The 25,806-nt window shown below is 38.1% G+C and overlaps 2 protein-coding genes across 5 annotated transcripts in view; one reads left to right on the top strand and one right to left on the bottom strand.

The window, feature by feature from the left end:
* The window catches only part of LOC111060672 (gastrula zinc finger protein XlCGF17.1-like), a 458,016-nt gene that overhangs the window by 161,622 nt on the left and 270,588 nt on the right, over nt 1-25,806 (bottom strand). The gene's annotated exons all lie outside the window — the stretch shown is intronic.
* Nucleotides 1-25,806, top strand: part of LOC111058490 (proline-rich protein HaeIII subfamily 1) — a 176,017-nt gene that overhangs the window by 72,156 nt on the left and 78,055 nt on the right. For 3 of the 4 annotated variants that reach the window (XR_005572887.1, XM_039440857.1, XM_039440854.1), the window contains 2 exons: nt 1,493-1,588; nt 24,689-24,773. Coding sequence is in view for 3 of the 4 variants with exons in the window: in XM_039440857.1 (XP_039296791.1) it covers nt 1,493-1,588; nt 24,689-24,773 (181 nt within the window). In the remaining variant the exon portion in view is untranslated. The remainder of the gene's footprint in view (nt 1-1,492; nt 1,589-24,688; nt 24,774-25,806) is intronic. The other variant, XM_039440856.1, reaches the window with a different exon arrangement.

The raw sequence follows: 25,806 nt of genomic DNA, 5'->3' as shown, positions 1-25,806 counted from the left end.
CTCTTGAATGTATCACATTTTGAAGATGCTTTTTAAGGATTCATTGAATAATACATGCTAATCATGAGCTCATAGAGCATTACATTCTTTTCAATTGTATTATTCCATTTCCATGTATCATTTCATCATTCTAAGCATCTTCCTATGATTGTTGAAACAGTTATTGTGTTAAGTGTGAAATCTTTGGTTCAACAACAATAGATCAATTGACAGAGAAATTTGGAGGGAATGTTTGGAACACAATATTTGACTTTTAGCTTTTTCCGGACTAGTTGAAAGGTAATCATCCTTTACCCCCTTGTGATTAAGGTGTGAAAGTGGTTGGAGAATTAGTTGCGTTTTTTTCATTTCAGGGTTACCCACATGTATATTGGGAACACTACCTTTTAGCAACATACTGGACATGAATGAAGCTAGATAAATTTCCTACAAGCTTTGTTCAATAGAGCTTTGTGATATATCCTTTGGTTCTTAGATATTCACTCTTGAAAAATTAAAATCTTTGAAATGACAGTTTTTTATACAACCTTTTGCATTTCCAGGGCCTATTACTTAGCCACTAACAATGCATTCAGATGGAATAGGAAGAAGGATTTTGCACCAAAGTCCTCCTTACATCAAAGTCACTTCAAGGTCAAGGTCATTGCACCCAAAGTCACCCCACAAGGTCAACCTCAAGGTCAAGGTCATTAGAAAGAAATTGAAAATATTCCAGAGAGATGGGATTATTGGAGTGAGTAGTGATAATGGGTGGAACAAAAGTAGGGGGGGGGGGCATTTGGTATGTATTGGTGGGGGGGGTAATCTTTTGCTAGGACAGATTATTGTGACCTGTGCAGGGACAGTTCAGTACATTGTGAGGCGCATGACAATTTATTCATGAATATCCAAAACACAAACACAATCAAAATTTTGGAAATACAAATCAGATATCATCTGTGGTGTAATGGTTAGCATGTGTGTGCTTTCCAATACAAGGGTTCCAGGTTCATATCTGAAGGAATATTTTGAATAAAAAAAGAATATTTTGTTATGGATAACCTGGGTGAACACTGAATGACCACTGAGTAAACACTGACTGGCCACTGGGTGTACACTGGGTGACCACTAGTCACCCCTACTGAGCACTGGGTGAACACTGGGTGAAAACTGGTAAACCACTGGTGACCCCTAGTGAACACTGGGTGATCCCTTGTGACCACTGAATCTTTCTTATTATTACTACTTTTTCTCCGCTTTCATCAATCTTCTTTCAACAGTTGCACGTGGCAATAACAAAAAAAAAATTTTTTGTTGAGTTGTTGCCAGAGTCAAAACAAATCATCATTACCTATTGATCACCCCCTTGAGAGAACTGCGAGATCAAGAATTGTGTTTCAAACTTTTAGCTTTTATAACTTTTTTGAACATTCTTTACCTGGACCCTTCGACTGAAGGGGTCCCAAATGGTACTGTTTGGGCAGAACTATTATCTCAGAAAATTGTTTTCCAGAATTAAGTGACATAATGGATTACAATTTCGATGGAAAGATAAATTATTCTGATTATAAACGTATGCAGGAAGGTCTACTCTATAGGAACCCAGCTGGTATGTATTCAATTATTAAAATTTATTATCTTCCATAGAACAAAGATGGAAGCACATTCTTCAAATCTATTTGTAAGCTGCGTTCACATTGGACAAGTTTACTTGTATTCAAGTAATTTTTAATGTTTATGTTGAAGGAGCGATTTTGAAAGGAATAAGTAAATTCTATTTCATTTCTGAAAAGTTTCAAAGATAAACCAATTTCAGTTTTTTCAAAATTATAATCAATTTCATTAGAATTGATAGTATTGTGATTCCTCACATCATATGATTGACCAAACGCAGTGAGGTCTATGTTCTAACTTGTATTTTCATTCATCTGTCTGTATGTCTGAATATATGATGTAACACATTTATGGCCAAACATATTGATAGAATAACATGAGATTTGGCAGGTCCCTTCTTTAACTGCACGTTGATGTATACACAAGGTTTTTTGAAATTTTGTATTTTAAGGATAATATGTAAGGAAAAGAAATTTCCCTCATACTATGAAATCACCAAATTAATACAGTTCACGAACTCATCACCAATAATACTCTGGGGTATTGTTCCTGGGTAAGAAACATATCTAAATAATCATATTCATATTCTCTGGAAACCTTCAGCTACTCATACATTGCTTATTTTGCTTTTTTTCTCTACAAATAATAATGGTTGAAAATACAAAATTGAAGCTTTGCATTATAGTTTACTAGACAAAGCTACGAAAAATTATGATAACTTTTCAAATTTATAAAACAAAATGATGACCATTTGAAAATTTGTCTCTCAAATATCTCAGAAACCGTTGGTTTTTAGTAAAAATTACAGTAACAACATCATTCAATAAATTTAAAAACCTATTGGTTGATATCTGATTGAGCCTTTTGAAGATTGAGCCTATATTAACTGAGATATGGCAGCTTTAGTGATGGTTTAGGCCATTTGCAAGTCTCTTTCTTGAAGTAGTCATGAAAAATCGATTTTATAGTTCTAGCTTGTTACCTCATGCATATGGGAAAAGGCACCAGAAATCATGCAGTGTTTTCTTTGGAAGGTGCTGGAGAACACATATTTGTTGACAAACATATTTATTGTTCTAAAGCTGAAGAACCTATCTGAATTTAATAGATTTGAAATTTCTTTGTATTCCTTGCACAAAAAAAGTTATAATGGAAATTCGAAAAAAATAGAAAATAAGTTTTTTTTTTTGCTTCAAGGTTGAACCTAATAAAATATGCGTTTTAGATGGAGAATTTTATAACACAAAATTTGTAGATGAAGACTCTTAAAAAAACTCTTGTTCAAAAAGCGGTTGAATATCTTGAACGGTTATCAAAGTACATGGTGGTGCAGAGAAAAAGGAAATTTTGAAATAACTATCATAAACCAACGAAAATTTCACAAAACATTTTTAATGCTTAAAATATGTTAGTCAAGAGTGGAAAAATACATTTCTGAAAATCACATCAGGTAAGTGTTGTCCATTGCGCCCAACACATCTGTTCAATATTGATTTTGACCAAGCATTTTGCAACACAATGTGTTCTCCAGGATGTTGGTGATGTGTTCTTTGATCTGAGTCTTGAGGTAAATAAGATTTCTTGGCACAGTCTGGTACACACGCTCTTTAGATGTCCCCATGGAAAAAAGTTGCAAACTGAGAGGATTAGAGACCGAGTAGGCCAAGTGACATTAGTTTTCCTTGAATTTATATGCTCCCCAAACAAAAGTCTCAATGCAGCCATTGACAGATTTGCAGTGGTGAGATGGCTCCATCCTGTTGAAACCAGGGTTGCTGAATTCCAATATCTGGAAAAGCATGAAGTCATGTGCGAATAATGTCCCCAGCATATGAATGTAACGTTGAGATGTGACCGTCACAGTGGAACCATTTTCATCCTCAAAAAAGTAAGGCACAATCACCCAACGACAAGACACTGCACACCATACAGGAGCTTTGGGGCTGTGTAACGGACATTGCTGAAGTTCCGCGGGATTTTGTTGAGCCCAGTAACACATGTTCTGCTTATTGAGATGTCCATTTAAATGGAAGTGAGCCTCATCAGACATCTAAAGATTTTCAAGGAAGTTTGTGTTGCAATTGATTTTAGTCAGTAGCTGTTGACAAAAAGCTAAGTGTAACTCACCGTCCGCTTAGTCTGTAACTCAACTAAATGTCCATTACTACTTGACGACACCTCCCACTCCTACGAGACTTATAGTTGTACCAATGACAACTTCAGATTTTCCAATTTCTCTGCATCATTCTATATAAGTGATATGGGATGTAGGCAGTCATCTTGTTTTTGAGGTGTTTGCCTGTGATTTTACCTTATCCCCATCACAATCATCATTAAGCTGCACCTAAAGGAGTAATTGAGACAAGGCTGTTACCCAGAAATGACCATGGAAGGACATTTGCACCTGGACTATAATATCTGAACTTCTACTTTCAACTTCAAGTGAGTGAACTTTTATCTTTGAATTAAAAACGCTCTTCTGCTGTGGATTTATGTGAACTTGGCAATATTTTTTTTTGGAACTCAATCTAAAATGGTTGGGAAAGGTTTGACATATACAAGTTTGAAAGTGAGGAAATTGAAAACTGAATTTGAAGGTTGTGAATGGATATAAATGGTCCAAAATCTGTTCTCCAGAATCGTCTTTGCAAAGCATTACTTACTCAGGGTATGGATCAAAAAACCTTCACATTTTAAAAATATATTCTGGAGCCCTGATGGTGAGTGGATTTGAATCATTGGAAAGTAAATTGGAAGAAGATAGATTCTCTTTGGAAAGTAAATTTGGATCTCTTGGAAGTGAATTTGATGAAGAATTACGAGTCAACAATAAAATTTTTTAAGATAAATTTAAAACTAAACTCAAAAACATGGAAGATGAATTTTATGAGAGGATTGAAGGACTGAGAATTAAAGACAATGATAGGGCAAGAGAAGATTTTAAAATAAGTAATACTTCTGCCATCCAACGTGAGAAGGATACCCCAGTCAAAAACTACAATGGGCCTTTTGTTATGCTAACTCAGCACGGTAGACTTCCAACTTTTGATGGAGAAATGGGAGGATTACTGCCTTGTTCGATGCAGCTGCAGATATGCATGGATGGACACTGGTAGTGGAGGCTGCAATGTTTAGCCTTTCACTTTTTGGAGATGCAGTGACAGTACTTAAGATGATTTCAATGGCTGGAAGACCAAACATTGATGAACTGTTGAGGCACATGGGAATGAGATCTGGTCTCCTACACATGGATCAACTGTATCATTTCCAACTAAAAAACAGAGCTCAGAAGCCAAATTAATCACGCCAAGAATTTGAAACCGACATAGCTCACCTTGTGAGGAATGCTCACCCATCTGTGGATGATGGAGTCTATGAGAGCTTGGTAGTTTGAATATTCCTGGATGGTCTTCATGAATAGGAGACTCAATGAGACATTAAACTCGCTCGTCATCAGACCCCCAGTGAGACACTTACTCAGGCTTTGGAATATGAAGCTGTGACATAATCGTTGAAGAATCATCTACATGTTTGTGCAGTATTGGTGGAGGATGATCATGACGAGTTTATGATGAAGAAGGAAGAGATGGGAAGGAAGAGATAAGGTGTTGGGGTTGTGGAGAGAGAGGCCATTTTCGAAAAAATGCCTAAAGAAGTAAATGTCTGACAAGAAGCAGGAAAACTGAAACGGGTTGATGGAGAGGGGCAACTATCAACCTGTAGGTAGAAGGCACCAGAAGCTGTTTCAATGTTCTCAGATGAACCAAAAAGTCTCTACATAAATGGGAAAGTGAATGTCTCACCTTGTAGACTACTGATTGATACTGGAGCCACTATAAAAATAATAAACTCCGAAACATGAACTGATCAACAAAACATATCACCAACAACCTGGAGCTTAAGAACTGCTACAGGGGAGGATGTCTGTGTCTATGGGGAGATGGTGGCCACTTTTGAGATAGGAAGGGCCTGCTTTGGACATCAAGTGCTGATAGCAAGAATCAGTGAGGACATCATACTGTGTTTTGATTTCCTCTCTACTTTTGGACTAGAGCTTGATTTGAAGAAGGATGCAGTGACCATTGGTGAAGAAGAAGTCATTCTACAACCCAAAGAAGACTGTACAGCACAGGTGCAACTAGTGTAGGACATCACCATACCAGCAATGAGTCAGATTGTGACTCAGGCAAGGACAACAGAGTTGTAGTTTTTGAGAAAGAGCTTGGTCATGGTGTCCTAGTGACCAGAAATCTGTTTCTCACCAGCTCAGCACACCCTGTTTGCCTGATGAATGTGATTAACTATGGATTCACCTTAAAGAAAGGCAGTTTGTTGGGACATTGATTTCCTTGATTCACTTGTGGCTCCAGTGGTGCATCAAGTCAAATCAATACAGTTGAGGAATAAGAAGCTTCCTGAGAAACTACAGAGCTCTGTAGAGGAATCTTGTCGGGCCTTGAACCACGATCACAAAAAGGATTTGAAGGGTCTTATAACCTCCTACCAGGATATTTTCGATGTTGGAGAAGGAACAAAGGGAAGAATCAACTTCTTCCAGCATACAATAGACACAGAAGATGCCAAATCCATTCACCAGAACCCCATAAGACTTCCATTCACTAAATGAGAGGGAGCCAGGAAAATCATCAGGGAGATTGATTGATTGATTATATGCCTTTATTAGGGCGGAATTAGGACTCCTGGTCCTCTCTGCCACACAACCCTGGAGAGTGAAGGAATGGGAGTGCTAATTGAACCTTCAAATAGCCCTTGAACATCTTCAGTGGTGCTCGTGAAGAGAAAGTAGATAGCCCAAATTACAAACGAGAGCAGAGGACTGTCGATAAATTTAAAAGAGCGAAATATTGAATGATAATATGCTAGAATAAAGAGAGCAATAATTTATAGATTGGATGTAGTAAGTAATATTTTCAGCATTAAATTTATACCAGAAGTGACTTATTTGGTTACTCACCAGCAAGTAGTTTTCTTCAAATACTAAATACCAACTTACTCCAGGAATTGGAATTAGGTTTGTGGCAGGACAAGATGGAGTCTGGAAAAGGAGTTGGCTTCTCTTGTACATCTGCTACCCCTATCCGATGTATGTTAATTCTGGCCTCAATTCAATTACTGATCAGTCCGAAAATTGCTTGGAAGATAACTTTACTATATTGACTATTACTTTACACTGCTGTACAATTCAAAGTCCGATTGCACTAGTTGAATATTTCAATATATATATTCACGAATAACAAGGAAAAACTGTACTTTTCCCCAACTTGGGACAGTTAATATATCGATAATAATTTTAACACAACGACGAACGTGTAAAATTGAATTTCAATGGCAACAATCAAAAAAACAACAACGATCCATCTTTTTCATTGTCCAATCCGAGCTGACAAATTCAACTGGCAATTATGTGATAGAATAATCTAAATACTAACTTATCCGCTAGGGCGCAGCAGCTGCTGGCCTCGCCACTACAAACCGCTAAACTTAAAACTAATTTAAAACTTGACTTAATCTTAATACGCTAAAGGGCGTCACCATTCCCCCCACCCTGAAACGTAGTTTTCAGCCAAGACTTTGGCCCAAAACTAGACAAAACAAAACAAACCGAAAGAAAAATAAGACAACAAAAGAAAAATGCTAACACAAAAAAAACGAACAATAATAATTCTTATCCTAAGAATTATTGTGTGGGCAATGGAAACAATTTGGTGGCAGGACGTTTGAAACGACCAGTAGCTAAACATACTACTGCCACACGTATGACACCATCGGATCCAGGAAACACTTCCTCAATGATTCCTAGAGGCCACTTCAATGGGGGTAGATTAGGCTGATCCACTATCACAACCGTTCCAAGAGTGAGAGGAGATGATGACTTGGACCACTTTCCACGTACTTGTAATTCATGGAGATACTCCTTTCTCCACCTATTCCAAAACAATTGAACAAGCTGGTCGATGAGTTCGTAACGAGTGAGACGATTGACGGGAATGTCGGTCACATCCTTCATAGGAAAAGCCGTCAACAGTGTCAACTTCAAAAAATGAGCCGGAGTTAAGGCAAGAGGTTCTCAAAGGGCACAATGGCCGAGAGTTCAACACCATCTCCACTTGAACCAACGCAGTATTCATCTCCTCATAGGTCAATAATTGATCGCCAATCACCTTTATCAAATGCGACTTGACCGATTTTATGTTGGCTTCCCAAATTCCACCGAAATTTGGGGAAGCAGCGGGAATGAATTTGCAATCCACTCGATAATCAGCCAGTTCATTAGTAATTGTATTTTGAAATTCCAACGAATTCAATAATTTCGCTAACTGTACCAGCTGTGCATGCGCACCAACGAAATTTGTACCATTATCGGAATAAATTACACGGCAAGGTCCACGTCGAGATAAAAATCAGTGAAATGTTGAAAGAAACATCGGCATAGATAAATCAGAAACCAATTCTATGTGCACAGCCTTTGTTGACATACAAACAAATAGACAAATGTATGCTTTGAGGATGAGTGGATTTCTGCGTCGAGCAATTGTGATGCGTACAGGCCCACCGTAATCAACACCACACTGTCCAAACGGTTTACTCTGGAGTACCCTGTATGCAGGCAAATCACCCATTTTGGGAGGTGTTATGCTAGGCTGACATCGGAAACACCTATTGCATTTTTGAATATGACTCCGAATGACCACACAAGCAGAAAATATCCAGAACCTCTGTCCTATTAACGACATTAATAGACGAGGACCAGCATGAAAATTCTCTCGATGATAATGATTGACAAGAAGGGTGATGAAAGGATCACTCTTAGGCAAGACAATAGGGTGACAGCTGTCAAAATCCATGTCTGAGTTCGGCAAACGACCACCAACTCAAATTAACTCAGAATGGTGACAAACGCTGAAACTTGGGGGCACAATCTTCACCCTTTTTTAGTTGAACAAGCTCACGTGAAAAATGAATTCTCTGTATGACTCTACACAAATATCTCTCCACCGCATCGAATTCCAGTTCACCTGCTTTCGGCAATATTCGCACTGCCTTCAATACTAGTATCATGATATGAAGCAAACGTTGATATTCAGAGCATTTCTCAATCAAATTATATATTACATTATCTGAAACACTTTCAGATCGAACAACTGTGACAACATTTGAAGATTTCATTTCAGGTGGACACTCTATTTCTTCAATTTCAAATTTTACAGGCCAGTGATTTTCCTCCATAGTCAACCAGTGGGGTCCTGTCCACCATGTCTCGTGATTAATGAGATCCATTAGTTTGAGACCACGCTATAAACAATCGGCGGGATTTTCCTCACCAGAAACATGCATCCAACAATCGATGCATGAGTTTTGAATTTTTGAGACTCGATTCGCCATGAACTTTTGCCAACGCGACGGTGAACCTCTTATACAATGGAGAACAACAGTTGAGTCCGACAAAGCAACGACTCGGACAATATTACAACGAAGTTCGAGGACAGAGAGGGTAGCTTCAAGTAGATTGACTAGGAGAAGAGCAGCGCACAATTCCAATCTCGGTATTGATAGAGTTTTACTCGGTGCAACCTTTGATTTTCCACACAGCAGCGTTACTGTTGAAGAACTACCATCTTCTTCCTGTGATTTCAAATAGATCACAGCTCCATAGCCAGACTGACTTGCATTGCAAAAACAAATTAATGTAATCTTGGAACCAACAAATACTCCTAAGTGACGAGGAATGGACAAATTCGACAAAGATTGAAATTCTGTTTGACATATCTCCCACTGAGATGCAATAGAATCAGGCAGTTTTTCATCCCAATCTGAACCAATACACCATAATTCTTTCATAAGACATTTCAAAAACAACGTGAGAGGAGCCACTAGTCCTAGAGGATCATAGATTCGCGCCACAGCGGATAATATATTCCATTTTGTGGCAATAGAGTGACCCTGTGAGACGAAAAAACGAAACAAATCGGAAAATGGTTGCCACTCTAGACCTAATATGGCTAATGAATTTTCGATATTGAATTCTTTGGACAACAAGGACCATTCACTATCATTGAGATTTGTCATCAGCTCCTCCGAATTTGACGGAAACTTAGTCAATTCAAATCCACCACCTTTAAACAGCTCTTTGGCCTGACCATACAATTTTTTCACGTCACTTACAGAAGGGACAGACATTACCAAATCGTCCATGAACATATCTGTAGGAATGCGAGCTTTAGCATCCGGAAAATTATCGCCTTCCCTCTCAACCAACTCATGGATAGTTCTCAAAGCCAAGTACGGAGAGGAAGTGATACCAAATACGACACAATTTATTTCATAGGTTTCAACAGGATCGTCTACCGAGAATCTCCATAACACCCACTGAAATTCACGGCAAGATTCACTTACAAATATTTGATGATACATCTGTTTCAAATCACCTGTCACTCCAATTGCAAAAAGACGAAAATTCAATAGCAACATGAAAATGTTCGTCTGTAACTTCTGACCAGCATGGAGAATCAAATTCAATGACAAACCAGTCGTAGTTTCAGGGCTTGCATCATAAACGATTCTTACAGGTGTAGTAGTACTACGAGCCTTCACGATTGCGTGGTGAGGAATATAATACCCCTGTTTATTTTCCTGATCCTCAATCAAGGTCATGTGCCCTTGGCTCAAATAATCCAACATTATTTCGTGGTATGCGATCTTAATATCTTCAGAGCGAGCGAGACGATTTTCCAAATTTGTCAATCTCCGTTTAGCCATAGAATATGAATCACCCAAACAATCAGCTGATTTTTCAAATGGCAAGAATACCACGAATCGACCTGATTCCAAATGACGAACAGACGAACAAAAATTATTTTCACAATCCAACTCGGCAGGTGTAAGATCATTCCCCGATTTAGGACAATCTTCAACCTCCCAAAACCTCTGTACTAGGTCATTCAAAGGTGGACTAGAGACGAGCAGACAATTATTGAATTGTTTATTTTGTGACGAGTTCAAAACTGGGGCTCGACCCATAACAATGAAACCCAGTTTACTGTCAACTAATTTGACTGAGCCAACCTCTTGATGAGATTGGTAATTATTGATGAGATCGGGAAAGAATTCGGCACTAAAAATACCATCCAATTTTCCAGGGATGAAAAATTTATCATCTGCCAATTTCAATGACTTCAAGTAGGACAACTTAGACACATCAACTTCACGAGATGGCCAACTACCAATGCATCAACAGCAAACGAAAATGTAGTGTTAGCGTGAGAACGAATTGTGAATGACGCTCGACCTTGAACCTTACTTGATTGACCGCCAAACCCAGTGACAGTTGAATAGACAGGTTTAATATACAAGCCTAGCTGATGACACGCACGAGAAGTTACAAAATTCTTCTCACTACCAGAGTCGATAAGAAATCGCCGGGGACATTCTTGCCCTCTCTTATTTCTGATCAGAACGATAGCAGTAGACAATAAAACAATAGATTTATCATTTTCAGACTCATTGTTTACCAATTTAGTACTACAACAACTAACACCACTCTCTTCAGATTGATTTTTGAAATCGAAATGCAACAACGTATGTTGTGAATTTTTGCATTGAGTACAGGAAGCTTTGCTTTTACACTCACGAGCTGAGTGACCTCCCACTAAACATTTTAGACAATAAGACTTCTCTCTTATGAGATGAAATCTATTCCATGGCGAGAGTTTCAAAAATGACTCACAATCTGTCAAGTTATGTTCACTCCCCTTACAGCTTAGACAATGAGATTTTCCCTGACTATCACTAGGAATTTTATCTCCTGACTGAATTGCGAAATTCTTAGAGTTTGATGAGCCCTTTAACGCTTTTTCACTATGAAAACTATCACCCTTATTTTTATCAATCGACAATGATCGAACTTGTTTTTCAATGAAACTTACAAAGTCTTTATAAGTGGGCTCCTCTTTATCTCTATGAGATGATTCAAATTCTCTACGAGTTACAGTATCAAGAATTCTCAAACCAAAATGTAAGAATATAGCATCGTCTAGCCCATTATTTTCCAATCATTTTACAGCAGTAACAGAGTTACAAAATCGGTCTAATACCGAAGTCAAACCTTCCCTGCTTTCTACTTTAAGCCCTTTGAATTGAAAAATCTCATCGAAATAGGTTTCCAACTGAGCTCTTGGATTATTATAGCAATTAACTAAAGCATTCCAAATAATACTATAGTTAGCAGCTACGGTAGGAAGATGCCTACAAATATTGGATGCTTCACCTGTAAGTTTTGATGTTAAATATTGAATTCTTTGTTGGTCAGACAATGCTTTATTTTCATGAACGAGATTTTTGAATAACTCATAAAAGACAGCCCATTCGGACTGACGACCACTAAATTTTGCTAACTCAATTTTCGGTAATAGTAATTCATTTGACACAGTAGTAGGTGAGGTTGTCCGTGCCAGTTGCACTTCGACAGTAGGCGCTGAATTAATTTTTTGAAGAAGTTCAGCTGTTTCATATATTTTCGCTACCATAACCAAGTAACTGTCATTGAATGCTGGATTGAATTGATCATTCAAACTTAATTCTAATTCATTGATAAGAAGTTCAGTTTTTTCATATTCAATAACAGTATTTGGAATCAATCTATGCAATGTGAGGAATTGACTAGCAACTTTTTTATTAGTTCCTACATCCTTAACCAAATCATAACATATTTGGACTCTTGAAAATAGCTGAGTTAATTTTGCTTTATTTATTCACAATGATACCTCAGTTGGCGAAGCCAGCTTCGGCTATTTGGAAGCAGTTTCCATTGTAATTCAATTTAATTTTTCAATAGAATAGAAAACGATTCGATGAACAAGTTATTATTACAACTGGACAAAACAGATAACTTATCTGAAACAAACAAGTCCATTGTATTGCAATAATGCTATAAGCATTGCTTGAATGCAAGGCTAGCAACTATGCTGAATGAAAGGAGTCGACAATCGCTGACATGCAGCTTTCTCTAACAAGAAAATAATTGTACGATACAGACTCAGAACTGTAATGCAAAATAATTCTAGCATGAAAAAAAATACAAATTTGAAACAATTGGGTTCATATCCGAGTCCAGCAGGAACATAATGGATAGCCCAAATTACAAACGAGAGAAGAGGACTGTCGATAAATTTAAAAGAGCAAAATATTGAATGATAATATGCTAGAATAAAGAGAGCAATAATCAATAGATTGAATGTAGTAAGTGATATTTTCAGCATTAAATTTATACCAGAAGTGACTTATTTGGTTACTCACCAGCAAGTAGTTTTCTTCAAATACTGAATACCAACTTACTCCAGGAATTGGAATTAGGTTTGTGGCAGGACAAGATGGAGTCGGGAAAAGGTGTTGGCTTCTCTTGTACATCTGCTACCCCTATCCGATGTATGTCAATTCTGGCCTCAATTCAATTACTGATCAGTCCGAAAATTGCTTGGAAGATAACTTTACTATATTGACTATTACTTTACACTGCTGTACAATTCAAAGTCCGATTGCACTAAATGAATATTTCAATATATATATTCACAAATAACAAGGAAAAACTGTACTTTTCCCCAACTTGGGACAGTTGATATATCAATAATAATTTTAACACAACGACAAATGAGTAAAATTGAATTTCAACGGCAACAATCGAAAAAACAACAACGATCCTGCTTTTTCATTGTCCGATCCGAGCTGACAAATTCAACTGGCGATTATGCGATAGAATAATCTAAATACCAACTTATCCGCTAGGGTGCAGCAGCTGCCGGCCTCGCCACTACAAACCGCTAAACTTAAAACTAATTTGAAACTAGACTTAATCTAAATACGCTAAAGGGCGTCACCATTCCCCCCACCCTGAAATGTAGTTTTCAGCCAAGACTTTGGCCCAAAACTAGACAAAACAAAACAAACCGAAAGAGAAATAAGACGACAAAAGAAAAATGCGAACACAAAAAAACGAACAATAATTCTTATCCTAAGAATTAGGCTAAGAATTATCCTAAGAATTCTTATCCTAAGAATTATTGTGTGGGCAATGGAAACAATTTGGTGGCAGGACGTTTGAAACGACCAGTAGCTAAACGTACTACTGCCACACGTATGACACCATCGGATCCAGGAAACACTTCCTCAATGATTCCTAGAGGCCACTTCAATGGGGGTAGATTAGGCTGATCCACTATCACAACCGTTCCAACAGTGAGAGGAGGTGAAGACTTGGACCACTTTCCACGTACTTGTAATTCATGGAGATACTCCTTTCTCCACCTATTTCAAAACGATTGAACAAGCTGGTCGATGAGTTCATAACGAGTTAGATGATTGACGGGAATGTTGGTCACATCCTTCATTGGAAAAGCCGTCAACGGTGTCAACTTCAAAAAATGAGCTGGAGTTAAGGCGAGAGGTTCGTTCAGATCCTCGCTCAAAGGGCACAACGGCCGAGAGTTCAACACCGCCTTCACTTGAACCAACGCAGTATTCATCTCCTCATAGGTCAATAATTGATCGCCAATCACCTTTATCAAATGCGACTTGACTGATTTTATGTTGGCTTCCCAAATTCCACCGAAATTTGGGGAAGCAGCGGGAATGAATTTCCAATCCACTTGATAATCAGCCAGCTCATTAGTAATTGTATTTTGAAATTCCGACGAATCCAATAATTTCACTAACTGTACCAGCTGTGCATGCGCACCAACGAAATTTGTACCATTATAGGAATAAATTACACGGCAAGGTCCTCGTTGAGATAAAAATCGGCAAAATGCTGAAAGAAACATCGGTATAGATAAATCAGAAACCAATTCTATGTGCACAGCCTTTGTTGACATACAAACAAATAGACAAATGTATGCTTTGAGGATGAGTGGATTTCTGCGTCGAGCCATTGTGATGTGTACAGGCAAACCGTAATCAACACCACACTGTCCAAACGGTTTACTCTGGAGTACCCTGCATGCAGGTAAATCACCCATTTTGGGAGGTGTTACACTAGGCCAACATCGGAAACACACATTGCATTTTTGAATATGACTCAGAATGACCACACAAGCAGAAAATATCCAGAACCTCTGTCCTATTAACGACATTAATAGACGAGGACCAGCATGACAATTTTCTCGATGATAATGATTGACAAGAAGGGTGTTGAAAGGATCACTCTTAGGCAAGACAATAGGGTGACAGCTGTCAAAATCCATGTCTGAGTTCGGCAAACGACCACCAACTCGAATTAACTCCTTGTCTATAAATGGTGACAAACGCTGAAATTTGGGGGCACAATCTTCACCCTTTTCTAGTTGAACAAGCTCACGTGAAAAATGAATTCTCTGTACGACTCTACACAAATATCTCTCCACCGCATCGAATTCCAGTTCACCTGCTTTCGGCAATATTCGATACTAGTATCAGCTACCCTCTTTATCTGATTTATGACATACTGGATAGCCTGGATGGTTGCAAGTTGTTTTCAACTCTGAATTTTAAAAGTGGATAGTGCCAAGATGGACTTGAAGACAAAGCAAAAGAGGAGACTGCATTTCCAATTGGGGAAGGACTTTGACAGTTCACTGTGATGCCTTTTGGGTTGTGTGATGCTCTAGCCACTTTTGAAAGACTTATGGGATGTGTGGTGATGGGACTATCATGGAAAACATGTTTTGTTCACCTGGACGACATCATTGTATTGGGCAAGTCTTTCCAAAATCATATGAAAAGCCTGGAGGAAGTATTTCTGAGACGGAGACAGGAGAACTTGAAACTGAATCCAAAGAAGTGCAAACTTTTCAAGATACTGTACCCAAGGGGACAAATCAGAATTGAAGAGTCTCCTTGGACTTTGTGCATATTACCGACGTTTTTTGATTGGTTTCTCTGGTATAGCCAAGCCATTAACAAATTCGACAGAGGAGGGATGCAGTTTCATCTGGGATAGCAGGCATTTGACACAATTAAGGGTGTTTCAACAAAAACATTTTTCCATTTATTTTTTTTTTTTTTGTTGGGAACATTGAAGTTCATTCAGTCAAAACCGAATATGCTATTCAGAAAATTAAAAAAAAATTATTGTGGCCTATTTGTGACCTTGAAGTGTACATTTTGAGCATTTTCTGTACATCCTGCAAATGCAAACAATAAACACCACAGCAATGGAACTTTAGGACAATTATCTTCAAAACAATTGTCCTTGCTCTTTCAAGTTGTCCATTTTTGATTACAAAATATTTCTGTTTTTTTTCACAAAATATTAATTTTTATTGCGTTTCATAGTACAATCTTCAGTTTCATGAAAAATAAAAATAGGCCAGAACTTATACACTATCTGGTATTAGCTATCTCTTTTTCCTCCACTCTCATTATAATGAAGAACTCACTGTAGATCAACCCCACCATTGACCTCTCATTGTCCTATTATCACTATTATTAAACTCTCAACTTCTTGTTCCATAATGTTTTGTTACACCTCATTCTCAATATCAAGAATAGTTGTACAATAATTGGAAAAACAGGACCTAGAGTCTTGTTAATTGTTGAATCCGAGTGAATCTTACCAATCGTGAGATGAAACAATGCTAAATAGTCCAGGCAATGCTCAAGAAAGGGTAGAGAAGGAAAAGTTTGGAAGACAATTTTTGACTCTGCAGTTCTGTTTAGGGTAGCAAGGAGGTAAATGTATTAAAAGTCCCAACCCCTTGTGCTAAGGGAGTGGGGGTGGTTCAACGGTACCATTTTTATTATATTATGGACATGACTGTTTCATAGAAAATTGAAAGTGTCATAGATTCCTACAGTATTCATTGTACAACTTCTTTTGTATCTCCTACAGTTCTCGAGATATCCGCTCTTGAAGGTGTGACAATTGAAACAAAAAAACAATTCCAATTTTTTGCCATTTTTGTTCTCATAACTTATTAAATATCGATGAAAAAGATCCATGCTGATTATGAGCATATAGAGCATCAAATTCTTTTCAATCTGATGTATAATTTCACACTTTTACGCATTTCCCTATGACTATTGCAGCAGCTTCAGTGTTGAGTGTGAAATCTTCAGTTTTGCAACAATAGATCAATTAACAAAGTAATTTGGAGGGAGTGTTTTCAGCACGATTTTTGACTTTGCAGCTTTGTTGGGACCAATTGGGAGATCAACATGTCAAAATTCTCATCCCTACCCCATGTGCTGAAGGGGTGAGGGTGGTTTAAATGTTGCATTTTTCACCTTTTTGCTTACACGACTATATCTGGGCAACAATGCGTTTAACCATCATGACTAACTGTTCAAAAATAACGTTTGATAAATTCTCTACAATTTTTGTTTAATAAAGTTTTGTGATATATCCAACAGTTTTTGAGATATTCGCTCTTGAAAGTGTGGAATAGTCAAAATAACAGATTTCTATCAATTGTTTTGCTTACAGCTCTCCAAGAAAGAACTGTGTAATTTCTCGGGTAGATTAGATATTAATGAACTGTTTTTACCAAAGGGTAGACGTGGTTAAAGAAAGATGATTTTTTTTTTTACTCCATGAAAGTTTGTTATAATTAAAAAATTTCTGGCCTTTGCAGGTGAAACCCATTGGATTTCAATTTAATTGTAATAACTTGTTGAAATATTTTATGATTACTTAATATTTTGTTACACTCAAACAATTGACAGTATTTGATTTTGCATAGGCAGCCAACTAATAATAATTTATTGATCATCAAGTTCTTCATCAAGTAGTGGACTAACAAATCAATGACTAGTAATGAAGCTTCCATCAACAAATCATTATATTCGTACATTGGAAGCAGCTCCAATAAAACTCCCATTATTTCCCGTACTAGCATTAAAAAGTTATGTTTTCTAATTTTATACTCGTTGCTACCCAACATTTTTTTTCTCAATCCACTGATAATAATGATTCTACTGATTTCTACTGTATTCTATATTTTAGGTATTCTTGCAGCCAAATTCCTCCAAACTGCCACCATTGTAATTTCTCGGGTAGATTAGCTAATTTTTCTACTCTATGAAAGTTTGCTATAATTAAACATTTCATTAAGAATAAGAATAATTATTGCATTGCAAATTATCACCTTAGACCGAAATAAAGAGTGGGAAGAGATTCTTTAGTGACAATCTGTTCAATTATTATCATACAATTTATCTGATTTCAAATTCTATTGTTCATTAATAAGAATAGTACTGATTTTGGCGGAGTAGCTCATAAGATATAACAACTTCATCCTACTGAGCTCTACGGACATTATGGTCATGGGGCATGATGATGTTAACCCTCCTCCAAAACCTCCGTCACACATGCTAAATCTGGGAAGTTCGGGAGACTCGGGAAATGCATCCAAAATGGACGAATTAAGGAGACAGTTAGCGGAACTTAGAGCTCAGAATGAATGTAACGAAGCAGAGAAAAACCAACTTAGGTCAGAATTATTATTGCAAGATTCAAGAAGCCACACCAGTTGCCAAATAACTTCATCTGTAAGGAAGGATTTGGGAGTACAATCTCTTGTCAAGTCGTTTTTGGGTGAAGAAGGGAGTCAGAGTGTACGTGAGTTCATCCAAAATTTAAAACTCATTGCTCAACTCGGAAATTGGGAGGACAATGATTTGAAGTTTATTTGTAGGATGAAAACGACGGGTGTAGCTGCAACTTGCTTAGATACTCACCCCGAGTTACTCTCTGTCGTTTCCAAATTTGAAGACTACAAACATATACACGAACAAAGATTTGAGAAAAGTCTCGACCTGGAACGATGGCTCTTTGTGCTCAGCGCCATAAAGAAGAATCAAGGTGAGACCGCCCGTGCGTTTGCTGACCGTTGTCGCAAAATCAGGTTAAAAGCGATGCCTATGCCTGCCAACCCTCAACAGGCAATATAGGCTCGCACACAGCTCAACAGGACATTATTGACTGCTTTTGTACGAGGACTTCAAGGGTCAGCAGCCGTAACCCCACAGGTCCATCCACCAAAAGACCTAGAAGAGGCAATAGTTGTAGCGGAGCATGTTGAACAAGTTACAGAGAGCTGTCCCAATAGTATTTTTGCGGTTCAAGGTAGTGAGCGGAAAAAGGTAACATCCAAGTTCTTGGATAGAAAAGGAAGTAATGAGAGGAATTCTGGTTGTTTTGAATGTGGCGGAGAAGGACATTTTGCTCGGGATTGTGCGAACTGAAGAGAAGCAAGTAATAAGAATGAAAGATCAAAATCAACCGATAAGAAGAAATTCGAGAATAACAGCAGAGGGCGAGGCCGAAATTTTGTTTTGTTTGTGGTAACCCTAACCACCTTTCCTATCAGTGTTCTAAACAGGTGAAAGAGTCATCTACTGCGACTAGGATTAGCTCAAACTCTCCAGTCAGATGTGATAATTCAGAAAACTAGAGTCAGCTAGGGGTAAGAATTGCCCAACCACCTGGCCTACGGGAATGAAAGGGCTAAGACTAGTTGCGAAAATTTGGGTAGAAGGAGAGATCAAGAAATTTTTGGTAGACACGGGAGCCGAGATTTCTATTCTAAAGGAAAGCATACCTGGGGTAGGGCTCGAAAAAGAAAATACTTTGGCGAGGGATGTGACCGGAGATTCGTTATCAGTGGCAGGAGCTCAGATTGTGACCTTGGAAGTAGCACAATTAGAAGTTTGACATAAATTCATTATAGCCATTCAAGTCAAATATAACCCAATAGTCAAATAACCCAGTATAACCCAGTAGTCAAATAACCCAAAAGCCTACGGGCTTTTAGGTTGTGACTTGTTAACCAAACTAGGCTCTAGAATTGATGTTATGGGATGCGAAATAATGTTTGGAGAAGTTTACGAATGTTTACGAATGCATAACGTAGTAGATAAGTGTAAGCCAGTGAATGTAGTTGATAGTCACGAAGTTCTGGAGAAACAGCGAGAACAGCAGCTTACAGACTCTATTAGCTTCTAAGAGAACACAAAGATCTGAACAAAGCAGAGAGAAGAAGAACGAGTTGACAATATACCCCCGAGAAATAGCACCAAATCTGAAGCCACAGATGGGTGTACAATGCGAGAAGCCAATAAGATGAAGAAGAGGAAGAAGAGCAGAAAGAAACAACCGATAACCCAAAAAGAAGCATTGTGTGAAAAGAAAACCAAGAGAAGATCACTCAGTGCGCCGGCTGGCTGCGCGAAAGAATTTCCCTCTGCGGCTAAAAAATTCCCTCAGGCCAGCGCTCAGGGAATTCCCTCAGCGGCTGAGAAAGTCCCTCTGTCCAGCAATGGGGAATTTCCCTCCAACGTTCGAAATATCCCTTCTCAATGCATAGATCTATTGTCGGGGAAAAACCAAAGGACAGCGTCATTGGCAGCCAAGTACATAAATACAACACAAGGCAGTGACTTGTTGGAGCAGCATGCTGCAATGCCTGCCAGCGACATTGTCACTACGTCCGCTGATAATAAGAAGATCTTCCACATGTGTGCGATACAAAGTCTGACTGTACCGGCATATTCCGAGAAACTGGCTGATGTTTATACCAATACTCCCATTAGTGAAGTGATGCTCATTGAACCAACGTTGGAACCTCTAGCAGGCTTGTGTGTGGCAAGATGTATACATTCACAAAATGGGAAGACGTTTGTCAAGGTTATAAACCTCACTCAGTCACCTATAAGGATTGATAAGAAACATTGTTTAGCGGTGGCAGAATCTCTGAGTGTGAGAGAACCAACTATTTCAATAAACTCTATCACAACTTCGGAAGAGAACAAAAACATTGAGAACAAGATTGATGAAAAACTGGATCACCTTCCACACAGTGAGTCCAGCCTACTGAAAAAGTTGCTGAAAAGATATGCATCCACTCTTGGAGAACCAGGGTTAGAATTGTATCCCCACCACCAGTGATAGACCAATAGCAAAACGCCCATACTGAGTCCCCTATCACCTCAGACCTGTTGTGGAGGAGCACATTGCCGAGATGTTAGATAAAGGGGTCATTGTTCCATCTACTAGCCCATGGAGTGCACCAGTAGTTCTTGTAAAAAAGAAGTCCACGGATGGTTACATCAAATATTGTTTTTGCACAGACTTTCGTGCACTAAACGAGGTTACAAAGGCTGATGCTTATCCTCCGCCCCTAATAAATGAGACCATAGAAAATTTAGGCAGTAGTAAATATTTCTCCACCCTTGACCTACACAGTGGATACCATCAGATCAGAATAGCTGATGAGAACCAGGAGAAAACAGCTTTTACCACAGTGGGAGGCCACTTTCAATATAAACAAATGGCCTTTGGCTTGACAGGTGCTCCTGCAACTTTCCAACGCTTGATGGACAACCTCCTGACCGAGCTTTTGGGAATGGAATGCTTTGTCTATCTAGATGATGTGATTGTATTTAGCTCATCAATACCTCAGCATGCTGAACGAGTAGATCATGTCCTCAGTATTTCTGAAAATGCGAATTTGAAGGTGAATTTGGAGAAATGCAATTTTGTCAAGAGCTCTGTTCAATACATGGGACACCTGGTAACATCTGAAGGGGTGAAACCAGATCCAGCAAAGATTCAAGCGGTGAAGGATTATCCAGTACCTAAAAACATCAGGGAAATTCGTGGTTGGCTTGGGTTAGCTGCTTACTAACGACAATTTGTGGAAAATTTTGCTGAGATTGCTCAACCTTTCTCTCAACTCACCAAGAAGGGCATACCATTCGTGTGGGGCTCAAAACAAATGCAATCTTTTGAAAAATTGAAGCAAGTGTTGTGATCAGTAGTGTTATTGAAATTAGTGAAAATTAGAACGTAATATTTTATTTGCTGGCTGCCTAGCATAGGCTATGGAAAGCTTGCATTTTTTCAACCGATGGACGAGGTGAGGATCTTTCTCAGGGTTGGGAACTGCCTAGCTTGCATTCCAGCCTGGGAAAGATAGTTTCCATCCACTCGTCCCATCAACAGTTTCTGGCTCTTCTTCCCCCCTGCCATAGTCTAGTTTTCCACGTGTACGCCTAGGAAGAGTCAGACCTGAGACAAAAATTGCATTCTTTCCATGCACTCTTGTTTTAACTGTTGAAGCGAACACAGCAGCTCAGACATCAATTCTTTTCGGGAGTGTGGATCACCAAAATCATCATTTGATGGATTTCTTCAGTGTCTTCATTATGGGTGAGTCCCGAATATTAATCCTACTCAAATGACAAGGGGCAATAGGTTATTTGAATAACGATAGGTTTTTTTGGTTATTTGTACCATTCCAAATCTCTTTCAATGTTTTTTTTTGTATTAGGCTAGGCAGCCAGAGTAGAGTAAAAATTGTTGTAAATAATGGTAGAGAGGATGTTTAATTATAACAAACTTTCAGAGAGTAAAAAAAATTAGCTTTCTTTAACCACGTCTACCCTTTGGTAAAAACAGTTCATTAATATCTAATCTACCCGAGAAATTAAAACTGTAAAAATTAATTCTCATTGTAGGTTAGAAGAGCTTTGAATTATCTCAAATTTGAAATATTTTCTCTCTATTCCAAGTTTTCCTTCCATTGTTATAGCAGCTTTAATGTGAGGGGTTGAATTTTAAATGCTGCAATAATTGATCATTTGACAATGAAATTTGAAGAGGGTGTGTGGAGCCCAATATTTGAATTCACAGCTTAATTGGGACTAGTTAGAAGGTAAACAGAGCAGAGGTGCGCATCTACATCCCCTCTGTTGAATATGTGGAACCGCTGAGTTGACACTTGTTCCAAACTCAAAAATTACACCTCCTACATTAATGATACTATAACAATGGAAGAAAAACTTGGAATTGAGAAAAAAAATCAAATTGAAAATATTTTCAAGCTCTTCACACCTCCAATGAGCATTAATGTTTACAATTCTTTGTTGGAGAGCTGTAAGCCCTGAAACAGCAAATGGATAGAAACCTGTTATTTCGACAATTCCACACTTTCAAGAGCGGATATCTTGAAAACTGTTGGATATATCCCAAAACTTTTTTGAACAAATATTGTGGAGAGTTCATCAAAAGTAATTTTTAAACAGTTAGTCATGATGGTTAAATGCATTGTTGCCCAGATATAGTCGTGGAAGCAAAAAGGTAAAAAAAATGCAACATTTAATCCACCCTCATCCCTTCAGCACATGGGGTAGAGATGAGAATTTTGACATGTTCATCTCCTAACTGGTCCCAACAAAGCTGCAAAGTCAAAAATCGTGCTGAAAACACTCCCTCCAATTCCTTTGTCAACTGGTCTATTGTTGCAAAACAGAAGATCTCACACTCAAAACTGAAGCTGCTGCAACAGTCGTAGGGAAATGTTTAAAAGTGTGAGATTATACATCAAATTGGAAAGGATTTGATGCTCTATATGCTCATAATCAGCATGGATTTTCATAATCATCGAAATTTAAGGAGTTATGAGAACGAAAATGGCAAAAATTGGAAGCAAACATGTCTTTTCGTTTCAAATGTCACACCTTCAAGAGCGGATATCTTGAGAACTGTAGGAGATAAAGAAGAAGTTGTACAATGAATATTGTAGGAATCTATGTAACCTTCAGTTTTGTATGAAACAGTCATGTCCTTAATATGAATAGTTCTCAATTTATATGCAAGAAACCAAAAAATGGTACCTTTGAACCACCCCCACCCTCTCAGCACAGGGGGTAGGGGTGGGTACTTTTGATATGTTTACCTCCTTACTAACCTCAATAGAACTGCGGGGTCAAAAATTGTCTTCGAAACTTTTCCCTCCATAACTCTTCCTTGACTGGACTAAAAAAGACCAGGTTGAGGAAATAAATTTAAAGAATATTCAGGGCTATCAAAATGTATTACAAAATTGAGACAAAGCAAAAGAAAGAAATAATCCAAGAAAGATTACAAATTTCTAAGCTCGAACAGTTATCAGGAATTACTGAAATTCTCTTGAATGTTTATGAAAGTTCGTGTTCACTTCAAATATTTTTCACTGCACTTATGGAGAGTTTGGAAATAGTTGTTGAAAGTATAATGAATTCTAGAGACTCTACTGGAGAATGTTGATGAGAGAATCCAATTTATTACTTATCCATTTTATACTGAATTTCCATCTTCAACCAGTTTCTGGTTACAACACTGAAATCATGTCCATGTAGTATGATATCTGGTCTATTATTGAAAGTTAAGTTGAAAATAAAATTCTATCCATCTTCGGAGTCCTGTTGAATAATTATTCAATTCATTATTTAAACATAGTAGAGGCAAGAAACTATTTTAAAGATTGATATGTAACAGTTACATGTTCTTTGACAAGTATTAACAGACAGTCATAGGCTTGTGATTGTCATAGGCTTGCCTTGAATAAAAATACAAAATACGTTCCATGATTGGTGAAGAGTTAGAAGAAGAAAAGAATTTAGAAATAATAAAATGTTGGTGGAACATCCAACTGTAAGAAATCTGGAGATAAAATTTATTACAAAATGCATTTCAATTGGAAGGCAAAGCTGCTGCAAGTGCTACACCTTATACCGGGACCTGGCGGATGGTGAGAACTACATGCATGAGCTGCCAGACTTCACATTGATTGAATGGTTTTTGAAGGCAAGAACAGGAGCTAATCCAGCTCAACAAGTATGCAATCAACCAGGACGTGAAGCTCTGCTCTCTGTGCAACCTGAGGGAGGAGAAAGATGTGGTGCACTACATTGCCAGATGTCTGATGCTGCGGCAAATCTGGTGCAATTATCTGAGGAGGAGTGAGTTGTTGATGGATGACTGAGGGCATTTCTCAATGGTGACAGCTGGTTTGATTTCAGCAAGTTTTGCAAGGCTGCTTGGAGTTACAGATACTCTCGAGTTCAAGAGTTTAATTACCACTGAATGGACTTCACTAATATTTAATATCACATATAATGTGCTTCTACTATCAGTCTCTTTCTTTGTCTTTTATGCATTTGTATTTATAGCCAACACCTCCTGATGGAGCTTATCAATACCGGTGATATGGTTCCTTCATTTTTCAATACAGTAATTGTCAATGCCTCTTGAAAATTTCTTGAATTATTTTTTTTTCATGTCCAGTACACGATCATCTGCAAAAGATATTTGGTAAAAATCTTGAGCATGACAGATCTGCAAGCTTCATGACTAAAACAGCATTTGGAAGGTAATTTCAGTTGCATATATCTTTTGCTCTTTCCAAAATTCATTGTACTACTTGGACATTGTAAGAATAGTAGAAATGTAGGGATATCTATGTGGATACATAACCGTGTAATATAATTGTGAATATGAAAACAGAAACTAGAGTACCTTTTTTTTAATTGTTTACTAACAACAATGGTACTCATATAATCTCATTTTATTTATTCTTCAATTACTTGATAATGGCATCATAGATTATTTTTATAGTGTGTAAACAATTTTCAAAGAGGGTACATGGATTTCTATTTTCATTTCTGTGAATATAATGTCAAAGCAGCTATTGAAGATGGAATGGAGGGGTTGCAGAGGCTTGAGCCTTCCTATATGAGGCAGCACAGCATGCAGCAGGTACCCTCGGTCTGGATTTTAGGAAGGGATTTAGCCTAATCAACTAAGGGCTGGAATGAGGACTGCTGAGTCCAGATGTCCCTTGCAGCAGAAAAAGGACGAGTCCTTGCATGGTGTCTTCTATAGATAAAGAGCAGGGCCTATTCAAAATGCTGCGAGTCAGCAGCCCTAAAGTCTGAGACTGAGGGTTCCATACTGGCATGCCAAGATGGTATCATCAACATCTTGTCATATCATAGCAGAGTAATGCACATGGTTGTCCCAGATGTCTGTTGCAGTGTGTGGCATAGAGCACCAGAGACAATCATGCACATCTCATCTTTGCACTCTGTACATGAAGATGCAAGCTACATCCATCGACATAATTCTGCACTGTGAGTGCTCTATTACCATTTGAGACACCCATATGGTATTGAAAAAACACAAGTTCTGCATTATGCCCCAAGGGAAATTGAGTCTGTTTGTTGTGGAGAATGGAAGGTGCTGAGTATTGGTATCACTCATTCTCCACTACCAGGCTTCCAAGAGCCACATAGCCTGATATTGTCTTCCTTGACATAGTGGCAAAGGCAAGGTTCCGAGTGTATTGGAATTACTATGTTCGGGATTGAGGATATTAAGGAAATAAGGAGAATAGTAGAATAAGA

The sequence above is a fragment of the Nilaparvata lugens genome, chromosome 14 (assembly GCF_014356525.2).
Source record: "Nilaparvata lugens isolate BPH chromosome 14, ASM1435652v1, whole genome shotgun sequence".
NCBI lineage: Eukaryota > Metazoa > Arthropoda > Insecta > Hemiptera > Delphacidae > Nilaparvata > Nilaparvata lugens.
Note: the sequence above shows the minus strand (reverse complement) of the source record. Positions and strands in the feature narration are given on the sequence as shown.